The 12,299-nt window shown below is 42.6% G+C and overlaps 1 protein-coding gene across 1 annotated transcript; it reads left to right on the top strand.

The window, feature by feature from the left end:
• Positions 1–9,886: 9,886 nt before the first annotated feature.
• Positions 9,887–12,299, top strand: LOC106610873 (uncharacterized). Its single transcript, XM_014210518.2, has one exon. The coding sequence runs from the start codon at positions 10,356–10,358 to the stop codon at positions 11,007–11,009; it is 654 nt and encodes a 217-aa protein (XP_014065993.2). The 5' UTR covers positions 9,887–10,355; the 3' UTR covers positions 11,010–12,299.

Raw genomic sequence — 12,299 nt, 5'->3', positions numbered from 1 at the left:
CATTGCAAATGAGCCCAGCAATAAAAATGTCATTATTTGACTTGGTGAAAGGATTGTCAGAAAATCTAACTTAAATAGTGTGACACTGAATGCACAAAATGTTTGATGATGATATGAATTAGTATTCTTTTTTTTTTTTTAATCTAATTTATTTTGATCACCCCTTGCCACTGGCAAATAATGAGTGAACTTCCATGGACCTGAGCTTGAATTTCGTCTTAATGTTTTTCCTCTTCTCCAGACACATATTTTACAACACAATCACAGCATGCTGCTGGACATAACAATCAGTTCCCAAACGTAGACTGTATACTGTACAATAGAGAGACAATTGGCAGGATGCTTGTTCTATCTGTGATGGATTACTGATCTAAATGGTATATTGATTTTAATTTGCTTTTAATAATGTGGTGTAGAGAAATGAAATGTACTGTATCATGTTAGATGGCCAGAGGTGGCACAGAGGGCTCTGATTAATGCTGATTCATTGCTTCTGCTTTTGACTGTTCCCTGTAATTTGTGTAATATGCAAATATCCACTTGAGAGCAATACTTTAGGAAAATTGCATAGGGATAGGAGGACCCAAGTTACATAAGGACAGGAGTGTTTGTGGTAGGCCTAATAACAATGTCTTACTTACATTAGATCAAATAGAACATTATATTAGATCAAATACCACATCATTCACACTTTTCAAGGGGAAACTTGATGTATGGCAATATTTCCAAGGCAGCAATAAAAGCATACAGTATGTACAACATACAGTATCCAGCATTTACACTGTAGAGTTTCTAAGTCAAAAGTACCTGTATGTGATTCATGACCCAAGCTCAGCTCAGTTACCCCCTACCATTGTGTAGCTGAGTCATCATAATGCTTTGGCAAATGTACATTATAGCAAGGGGCATTGGTAGACGCCATGTAATTAACCTAATGTATGTCCCTCTAACTGCCCTGAATGCCTCTGCTGATCCTACAGTTATTGTATGCAGTAATCATGTGCCTATGAACCAGATTTATGCTGTGAGCACTGAGGAGGTGTGCTCTAGTAGGAAGACCACAGAATGCAGCTCATCCTGCACTATCATAAATAACATGAGAATATCTACTTCTGCTAAGCTTCCCAGTAAAGCAATGAAAACAAGCAAGCATCCCAGAAAGTGCTCAAAATAGCCCATGTTAACATATGTAGCTTAACAAAGAAGGTTCACGCAATTAATAACTTGCCAGTAATAAAGGACATTCATATTCTGACTATCTCTGAAACTCACTTAGACAATGCCTTTGATGATACAGTGGTAGCAACAGAAGGTTATAATGTTTACAGAAAATACACAAATGCCAGTGGTGGAGGTGTTGCTGTTTATATTCAGAACCACATTCCTGTAAAGATTAGAGAGGATCTAATGTTAAATACTGTTGATGTAATATGACTACAGGTTCATCTGCCTCACCTAAACACCCGTTCTTGTGGGAAGCTGCCTCAGACCACCAAGTGTTAACAGTCAGTATCTGGATAACATGTGTGGAATTTTTATTTATTTTATTTTACCGTTATTTTATCAGGTAAATTGACTGAGAACACATTCTCATTTACAGCAACGACCTGGGGAATAGTTTCAGGGGAGAGGAGGGGGATGAATGAGCCAATTGTAAGCTGGGGATGATTAGGTGGCCATGATGGTATGAGGGCCAGATTGGGAATTTAGCCAGGACACCGGGGTTAACACACCTACTCTTACGATAAGTGCAACGGGATCTTTAATGACCTCAGAGTCAGGACACCCGTTTAACATCCCATCCGAAAGACGGCACCCTACACAGTGTATAGGGTGCCCTGGGGCATTGGGCTATTTTTTTTTAGACCAGAGGAAAGAGTGCCTCCTACTGGCCCTCCAACACCACTTGATAAGTATGTGATATCAAGAGAGAGGTATATTTTCTGGGTGACCTAAATATTGACTGGCTTTCATCAAGCTGCCAACTCAAGAAAAAGCTTAAAACTGTAACCAGTGCCTGCAACCTAGTTCAGGTTATCAGTCAACCTACCAGGGTAGTTACAAACCAGAGGAATGAAATCATCAACATGTATTGATCACATCTTTACTAATCCTACAGAAATGTACTTGAAAGCAGTATCCAGATCCATCAGATGTTATGATCACAACATAGTAGCCATATCTAGGAAAACCAAAGTTCCAAAGGCTGGGCCTAATATAGTGTATAAGAGGTCATACAGTAAATTTAGAGGTGATTCCTATGTTGAAGATGTAACAAATATCTGTGGTGTGTAATGAGGAGCAACCAGACGCTGCACTTGACACATTTATGAAATTGCTTATCCCAGTTACTAACAAGCATGCACCCATTAAGAAAATGACTGAAAACTGTTAAATCCCCATGGATTGATGAGGAATTGAAAAATTGTATGTGTCACGCCCTGACCTGAGAGAGACGGTTTATTTCTCTATTTTGTTAGGTCAGGGTGTGGGGGTGGGCATTCTATGTATTGTATTTCTTTGTTTTGGCCGAGTATGGTTCCTAACCAGAGGCAGCTGTCTATCGTTGTCTCTGATTAGGAATCATACTTAGGCAGCCTTTTCCCACCTGTGTTTGTGGGTAGTTGTTTTGTGTTTCTGTACCTGACAGAACTGTACGCTTTCCTTTCCCTTTGTTATTTTTGTTTGAGTGTTTGTTTGATTTAAATAAATAATCATGAACACGTGCCACGCTGCATTTTGGTCACCTCTCTACGACAATCGTTACAGAACTACCCACCACAACTGGATCAAGCAGCGTGCCCGGGAGGAGATGGATTCCTGGTCTCTGGAGGAGTTGGAGGAGAGGAGAGACTGGACTTGGGGGCAAGTATTGGAGAGATACAGAAGCCTGCCGGGGAAGCAGGTGAAGGCAGCGAGAGAGGAACTAGCACGGCAAGGACGGAAGCACGAGAGGGGGGGGCACACGGGTAGATTAGCGGAGTCAGGGTTGAGACCTGAGCCAACTCCCCGTGCTTATCGTGGTGAGCATGTGCCTGCTCCTCGCACTCTCCCTCCAGTGCGCCTCCACAGCCCAGTACGTTCTGTGCCTGCTCCTCACACTCTCCCTCCAGTGCGCCTCCACAGCCCAGTGCGTCCTGTGCCTGCTCCTCGCACTCTCCCTCCAGTGAGTCTATTCAGCCTCGTACGCCCTGTGCCTGCTCCACGTACCAAGCTGTCAGTACGTCTCCTCAGTCCAGTGAGACCTGTTCCAGCGCCATGTAAGAAGCCTCCAGTGATGATCCATGGCCCGAAGCCTGCAGTGATGATCCATGGCCCGGAGCCTGTAGAGATGATCCATGGCCCGGAGCCTGTAGAGATGATCCATGGCCCGGAGCCTGTAGAGATGATCCATGGCCCGGAGCCTGTAGAGATGATCCATGGCCCGGAGCCTGTAGAGATGATCCATGGCACGAAGCCTCCAGTGATAATCCATGGCCCGGCGCCTGTAGGGATAATCCATGGCACGGAGCCTCCAGTGATAATCCATGGCATAGCGCCTGTAGCGATGGTCCCCGGTACGGAACCTCCTGAGGCGGCCTGCGGCCCAGAGTCTTCAGCGGCGGCCCAGAGTCTTCAGCGGCGGCCCAGAGTCTTCAGCGGCGGCCTGCGGCCCAGAGTCTTCAGCGGCGGCCCGCGGCCCAGAGTCTTCAGCGGCGACCGGCAGTTCAGAGCCTCCGGCGATTATCCACGGTCTGGTTCCTCCGGCGACACAGAAGCGGGAGGATCAGCGGGCGGAGTGGGGGCTACGCCCCGAACCAGAGCCGCCGCCAAGAGTAGATGCCCACCCGGACCCTCCCCTATAGGTTCAGGTTTGCGGCCGGGAGTCCACACCTTTGGGGGGGGGGGGAGGAGGACTGTCACGCCCTGACCTGAGAGATGGTTTATTTCTCTATTTTGTTAGGTCAGGGGGTGGGCATTCTATGTATTGTATTTCTTTGTTTTGGCCGAGTATGGTTCCTAATCAGAGGAAGCTGTCTATCGTTGTCTCTGATTAGGAATCATACTTAGGCAGCCTTTTCCCACCTGTGTTTTGTGGGTAGTTGTTTTGTGTTTCTGTACCTGACAGAACTGTACGCTTTCCTTTCCCTTTGTTATTTTTGTTTGAGTGTTTGTTTGATTTAAATAAATAATCATGAACACGTGCCACGCTGCATCTTGGTCCCCTCTCTACGATGATCGTTACAGTATGGTTGAGAGGGATGAGGCAAAAGGAATGGCAAATAAGTCTGGCTGCACAACCGATTGGCAAACATACTGCAAATTTAGAAATCATGTGACTAAACTGAATACAAAGAAGAAGAAACAACACTATGAAAGATAAATGACATAAAGAATAATAGTAAAAAGCTTTGGAGCACCTTAAATGAAATTTTGGGAAAAAAGGCCAACTCTGCTCCATCATTCATTGAATCAGATAGCTCATTCATTACAAAACCAACTGATGTTGCCAACTACTTTAATTATTTTTTTCATTGGCAAATTAGCAAACTTAGGCATGACATGCCAGCAACAAACACTGACACTAAACATCCAAGTATATCTGACCAAATTTTGAAAGACAAGAATTGTACTTTTGAATTCCATAAAGTGAGTGTGGAAGAGGTGAAAAAGGTATTGTCTATCAACAATGACAAGCCACAGGGGTCTGACAACTTGGATGGAAAATTACCGAGGATAATAGCAAACGATATTGCCACTCCTATTTGCCATATCTTAAATGTAAGCCTACTAGAAAGTGTGTGCCCTCAGGCCTGGAGGGAATCAAAAGTCATTCCACTACCTAGGAATATTAAAACCCTCTTTACTGGCTCAAATAGCCAACCAATCAGCCTGTTACCAACCCTTAGTAAAGTTTGGGAAAAAATTGAGTTTGACCAGATACAATGCTATTTTACAGTAAACAAATTGACAACAGACTTTCAGCACGCTTATTATGAAGGACATTCGACAAGCACAGCACTGACAGAGAAATTAATGATAAAAAGATTGTGGAGGCTGTTTTTTTTTTAGACTTCAGTGCAGCTTTTGACATTATCGATCATAGTCTGCTGCTGGAAAAACGTGTTATGTGTTAAGGCTTTACACCTCCTGCTATATTATGGATAAAGAGTTACCTGTCTAACAGAACACAGAGTGTGTTCTTTAATGGAAGCCTCTCCAACATAATCCAGGTAGAATCAGGAATTCACCAGGGCAGCTGTCTAGGCCCCTTACTTTTTTATATCTTTACTAACGACATGCCACTGGCTTTGAGTAAAGTCAGTGTGTCTATGTATGCAGATGACTCAACACAATTTTTTATTTTAAAAATGTATTTAAACATTATTTAACTAGGTAAGTCAGTTAAGAACACATTCTTATTTACAATGATGGCCTAGGAACAGTGGGTTAACTGCCTTGTTCAGGGGCAGAATGACAGATTTTTACCTTGTCAGCTCGGGGATTCGCTCTAGCAACCTTTCGGTTACTGGTCCAACGCTCTAACCACTAGGCTACCTGCCGCCCCACTAGGTTACCTGCCGCCCCTATACACTATACACATCAGCTACTACAGCGACTGAAACAAAGTGCTGCAGTTAGTTTCAGAATGGGTGTCAAGGAATAAGTTAGTCCTAAATATTAAAAAAAACTAAAAGCATTGTGATTGGGACAAATCATTCACTAAACCCTAAACCTCAACTAAATGTTGTAATAAATAATGTGGAAATTGAGCAAGTTGAGGTGACTAAACTGCTTGGAGTAACCCTGGATTGTAAACTGTCATGGTCAAAACATATTGATACAACAGTAGCTAAGATAGGGGGAAGTCTGTCCATAATAAAGCGCTGCTCTACCTTCTTAACAGCACTATCAACAAGGCAGGTCTTACAGCCTATAGTTGTGTTGCACCTGAACTACTGTTCAGTCGTGTTGTCAGGTGCCACAAAGAGGGACTTAGGAAAATTGCAATTTGCTCAGAAGAGGGCAGCACGGCTAGCCTTGGATGCACATAGAGAGTAAACATTAAGAATATGCATGTCAATCTCTCCTGGCTCAAAGTTGAGGAGAGATTGACTTCATCACTACTTGTATTTGTAAGAGGTAACGACATGTTGAAAGCACCGAGCTGTCTGTTTAAATGACTAGCACACAGCTCAGACACCCATGCATACCCCACAAGACATGCCATCAGAGGTCTCTTCACAGTCCCCAAGTCCAGAACAGAATATGGGAGGCGCACAGTACTACATAGAGCCATGACTGACCATAACCTGTTGTTGAAAAAACATATGTGCTATAGCTTTTCAGAGCTATCAATCTAATAGAACTAATATAACTCAAAGGGCTTTCGTTAATGGAAGCTTCTCTAATGTCAAACATGTAGTGTGGTGTACCGCAGGGCAGCTCTCTAGGCCCTCTACTCTTTTCTATTTTTACCAATGACCTGCCACTGGCATTAAACAAAGCATGTGTGTCCATGTATGCTAATTATTCAACCATATACGCATCAGCAACCACAGCTAATGAAGTCACTGAAATCCTTAACAAAGAGTTGCAGTCTGTTTTGGAATGGGTGGCCAGTAATAAACAGGTCCAGAACATCTCTAAAACTAAGAGCATTGTATTTGGTACAAATTATTCCTTAAATTCTAGACCTCAGCTGAATCTGTTAATGAATGGTGTGGCTGTTGAACAAGTTGAGGAGACTAAATTACTTGGCGTTACCTTAGATTATAAACTGTAATGGCCAAAACATATAGATTCAATGGTAGTAAAGATGGGGAGAGGTCTGTCCGTAATAAAGAGATGTTTTGCTTTTTTGACACCACACTCCAAAAAGCAAGTTCTGCAGGCTCTATTGATTATTGTCCAGTTGTGTGGTCCAGTGCTGCAAGGAAAGACCTAGTAAAGATGCAGATGACCCAGAACAGAGCGACACATTTTGCTCTTCATTGTAATCAGAGGGCTGATATAAATACTATGCATGTCAGTCTCTCTTGGCTAAGAGTTGAGGACAGACTGACTGCATCACTTCTTTTTATAAGAAACATTCATGTGTTGGAAATCCCAAATTGTTTGCATAGTCAACTTACACACAGCTCTGACACACACTTACCCCACCAGACATGCCACCAGGTGTCTTTTCATAGACCCCAAATCCAGAACAAATTCAAGAAAGCATACAGTATAATATAGAGCCCTTATTGCATGGAACTTCCTTCCATCTCATATTGCTCAAATAAACAGCAAACCTGGTTTAAAAAAACAGATAAAGCAACACCTCACAGCACAACGCCTCTACCCTATTTGACCTAGATAGTTTGTGTGTATGCATTGATATGAAGGCTACGTGTGCCTTTAAAAAAAAAATGTATGTAGTTCAGTCCTTGAGCTGTTTTTGTCTATTGATGTTCTGTATTATGCCATTCTGTATTATGTTTCATGTTTTGTGTGGACCCCAGGAAGAGTAGCTGCTGCTTTTTGCAACAGCTAATGGGGATCCTAATAAAATACCAAATGACTAACTGATGCAAGCAGTAGAATCAGATAAAAAAAATGGATAAAAATACACCTTATGGAACAGCGAGGACTGTGAAGCAACACAAACATAAGCGCAGACGGATACACACATGATAACATACACACTATACACACATACACATGGATTTTGTTGCAGATATGTGGTCGTGGAGTAGGGGCCTGAGGGCATACACTTAGTGTGTTGTGAAATCTATTATGAATGTATTGTAATGTCTTCCTTAATTTTGCCAGACCACAGAAAGAGTAGCTGCTAATGGGGATCCATAATAAATTCAAAATACAAATGTAATGTAGCCTACCAATGGATGGGACAGGATCAAATGGAAAAACTGTTTTTGATCACTCATATTTCTCACTCCTCATCTAAATCTAGCAGGCAAATAAGTCAGTTAAGCCCCCAGTCACCTGCCCAGGTAGCAATGAGGAATCGGCCCAGAAGCGGACCTCTTCGGGGGGGGGCGGAACTGATTGAATCGGGACAGAATCGGGTTTCGGACTCGGCCCGGAAACAAAATGAATGACTGCCCAGAATCGTAAATGCAAATGTTAATACATGTATACACAATTACCCGGTTTGGTCATTTTAAATATTACTATAATACATTTTATGCATACAAATTATACGCATCCACAAAAAAAAAATTATGTCGGAGGAAACACTGTACACCTGGTGACCGTGTCAGCATGCATTCGCCTGTCCCGCTGCGCCACTCGGGATGCTCCATTCACAAAGTCTTTAATGCTTATCAATTGCCTTGCACAAAGTATCAAAATACTAAAATACAACTTAAACAGGACTCTTAAAGAATTTCATTGAAATGTTAATTGTATTTTTTTATCACAGAAACAATGAGAAAATATGGAAAAATACATTAAAATGAAATGTTAATTATATAAAGCAACCCGTGTAATCATTTGCCAGAGAGTAGCCCCAATCGGCCCGAGATCCAAGTAATACAATTGGGCCAGATAACTCACACCGGAATCGGCCCGAGCTCTATCCCCGCATCCTAGCCATAAGTAAAACTGCCGAAGGCGGCCCAGACTCGGGCCACATGACGTCGGTCAAGTCAGACTCTCAGCCGAGTGCCCCGACTCTCAGCCGGAATCGGCCCAGATCCACTGTGCTAGCTGGGTGAGAACGTGTGTAATGTGTTACCTGACCATACGCTGGGCACAGATGAACTAGAGCCTAGAAGAGCAGTGGGGGTCGCGACCCATAGTGGGGTTGCGGGGGAACTGCAGTGGGGTAGCCCCCCAAAAAAGCAATAAAAATCATTATTAAATTACCAGAACAGATTATTGTATGGGACAATATACAACGTTTTTGATAAAGATAATTTGGCAAATAAAAATGTATTGAGTAAATGTATATATTGGTTTCTTTTCATTTTGGTTATTTGTTCATGTAAAAATCACAATTTTACGATTTTATGGTTGTGTCATTAGATTTGGGGAAGGGTGGGGTCAGCAAGAAATTCTTGGGGGAAAAAATGGGGTCGCCAGAAATTCTGGAGGAAAAAAATGGGGTCCTCGCTGAAAAAGTTTGAATACCACTGGCTATCCCATATGAACACACGCACGCAAACGGAACACAAGCTCGTGTGCACTCAATGATTTGATGGGCTCCCAGAGGTCTGAGATGAACCTACATTCTTACTCTTAAGACATTATTTAGAAATGGCATTCTCAGAAGATATGTGAACCTGTTTGTTAATCTAAGAACATATACAGTAAGCATGAGTCAAATAATCCCAGATGATCCCATGAGCTGCCATGATTCGCAGACGCTAACATATTTGTTTAAACAGCTGACCTTTCAAGCTATTGACTCAATCCGTAAATCAATTATGTTTAAATAAAAGGTTTGTATTTAATTCACATATGCTATATGAAATATTTTTCACGCAATGTCCGACTGCTCTGCCAATTTAGGACCAATTGTTGCCATATGGACTTGTAGGACTTTCGCGTAATTAATCAGCTGTCCAAGGTGCTGAAATCGTAATGAGTTGAAATCATGCGCGCCGTGACAGCAAGCGTTGGGACTGCTAAATGTGTAAATTTGAGCCTTCAGTAGTGGTCTCTAGATCATCACAAACTATAACTTCCTAGTCACCAGTTCCACGTTGATGTCAATATGTAAACATAGGCTACTCGCTCTGGACAGTTACACAATGCGCATAAATATATGTATTTACTCAAGCAGTTTTGGGATGAGCTGTGCGTTTGGTGACGTTTCATTAGTTAATCCAGCCCGCTGCATAGCTGCTGGCTCTTTAAGAACCCCCCCTCCCTTAAGTATTTTTAGCTGAGCCATTCACTTCGTTTGTTGTAGGCAACCGTACAGACAGTTGTGTAGGCCTACCGTATGGTCTCACTTAATCGTTTTAATAAATTAAATCGAATCCTTTACTGCTGATTCGCTATATTGCTGATTCCTTAGGAAATGTTGTTGGAATAAACGTTGGTCGTCAGGAATTCTGCTGGCGGATGCTGTAAATCACAAGAGCCCCTGAGCTGCTTGCCTCATTCGTGATGTCCATGATGAAACGCAATGCTGCACTGGGTTTCTGAGACAAACCGCAGTGCCTTCTAGGATGAAATGAATGAACCCAAAATATATTTAGAAGTAAAATAGACAGTCAAAGAGCGCGGACGGTCCACAGTAAGGCTGTGGCTCTACGTCTTCTCTCGACCGGATAGGTTCCTGTGTTCTCTTGGATTGTGGATAACAAGAAACCTTCAAGACGGACGGGGTGGTAGAGCATCGAGGGAAAAATCGGGGCAATATGAGAGAGCGGGACTTTATGCCCAACATGGAGAGGGGCAAACCTGCCACTTATACGGGGGACAAAAAGGCTAAGATGGCTGCGAAGACGAACAAAAAGTGGGTGAGACTAGCCACTGTCTTCGCATATGTATTGTCTGTGTCCTTAGCAGCCATCATTCTAGCCATTTACTACAGCTTGATATGGAAGCCAACGAGCGCATCCTCTCCAGCGGGAAAGCCGGTGGTGCCGGAGGTCACAGCCTCTGCTAACATCTCAACAAACAGCTCCACAAGCATCAACGTCTTAGACACTAACTCTACACAGACAGAGCTTTTATCTGTCAATGACACCAGGTTTAGCACAAAGCCTCAGACCAAGGCATTTAATTGGGAGGGCAGAAGCAAGAGCCCCGCCATCATCTCCGACGGTGTTTTATCAGAAAGTGCTCACTCGCAACCGAAACGGCTCTACGAGTCTGCCCGAAGCCACACAGCTGCGGATAGACCAAACACTGTGGGGAGAGACAGTCAAGCGTCTCAGCTCACTGGAGATAATCGGGGTCCGTTGCGTACTGGAGCACACAACACCATGCATGATGAGAGAGGGGAGAAGGATGCGGACCGACCAGCTACTGGCAGTGCGGATCAAGCAGCTGCAGATGCTGCTCCTTAAACCTCAAAGGCTCAGCTGCGCACCTCCGCCACGAGCCAACAGGGATTGCACAAAGGAAACTGGCCAGGCCTTTAAACAGGGATCTATCTAACCCGTGTTTGACAGACTTATGCCGCGGTCGGATACATTAGCCTGCAGACAGGCGTCTTCGTGGAACATATGTCGAAGAACAGAGGATGCTGCGAGAATTGCACAGGCTTCATGCACGTATTTTATTGATATGCTATATACCAATAATCTGAATGAGTATGACTGACAATTATAGACAAACTGCTTCAAAGGAATATTGTTTTTCCCTAAAACACTATGCGTTTTCTGTTAGGCTACTTTAGGCTATGCATTAATTGATGTAGGCCTATGTCATCTTTCCTTTGGACATCTCCACCAAGGTCATTTATTTATATCCATATTATGGACAAGGACATGACATACACCTGTATTTAAAGCTAGAATCCTTAATTGAAACAATAACAAAGCTCCATCCCACCTCTGTTTTGGTAAAACGCGAAGGGATGGGCCTGGAGAAATGTAACCACTCTCAAAGTTATAGACAGTTATGGGTGCAAGGACTGGCCATTCATTATATACAAATTATAGTTTAACCATGTTTTGAGGCTATACTGTGTTTGCTACTATTTACATTGTTTACAAACATTGGGGTAAATAAAGCTTATATGTTGGGTTCTGATGGGGTAGGACAGTTGAACTAAGCCCGAGGCATGTATAAGTTCAATTCTTTGAGAATCAATGGGTATATGTCCTTAATAAGTCAAACAATTTAGCACTTAAGGATTCTAGCTTTAACTGGTACATGAGATACATACGCCTTTGGTTCGCAGGATATGTAAATTACGCATAAACTATGGGCCTCCAATTTTATTCAACAGCATAGCCATTTATTATTGCCATTGATTGGCCGAGCTATTGAACAACAGGAACGCATTTACAAAGCATTGTGTCCTCTATATTTCCTTTCACGGATACATCTGGATTCCTGGTATATAGGAACCTGTATTATTGAGTTAAGCTCAGGTATATGTGCATATAACCATGTAAATGTATTGTGTATTTGGTCATGTATATAGGGCAGATAGATCAAGGCCAAAGGATGTACACTAACTTCTAGTCTAATTAGATACTTTTTATTAAGACTGTCACTTAGGTCTAAATCACGAGGCAAATAAACGTCCTATAAAATGTTTCTTCGATTAGATGTTGTTTTTACATGCAAAGCAGATGCAAAGCAACTTAATAATAACCCCTTTAATATTAAACATTCTTTTATTTTGA

Source organism: Salmo salar, chromosome ssa09 (genome assembly GCF_905237065.1).
Source record: "Salmo salar chromosome ssa09, Ssal_v3.1, whole genome shotgun sequence".
Lineage (NCBI taxonomy): Eukaryota > Metazoa > Chordata > Actinopteri > Salmoniformes > Salmonidae > Salmo > Salmo salar.
The sequence above is the reverse complement of the archived record's forward strand: the minus strand, read 5'-3'. Positions and strand labels throughout refer to the sequence as shown.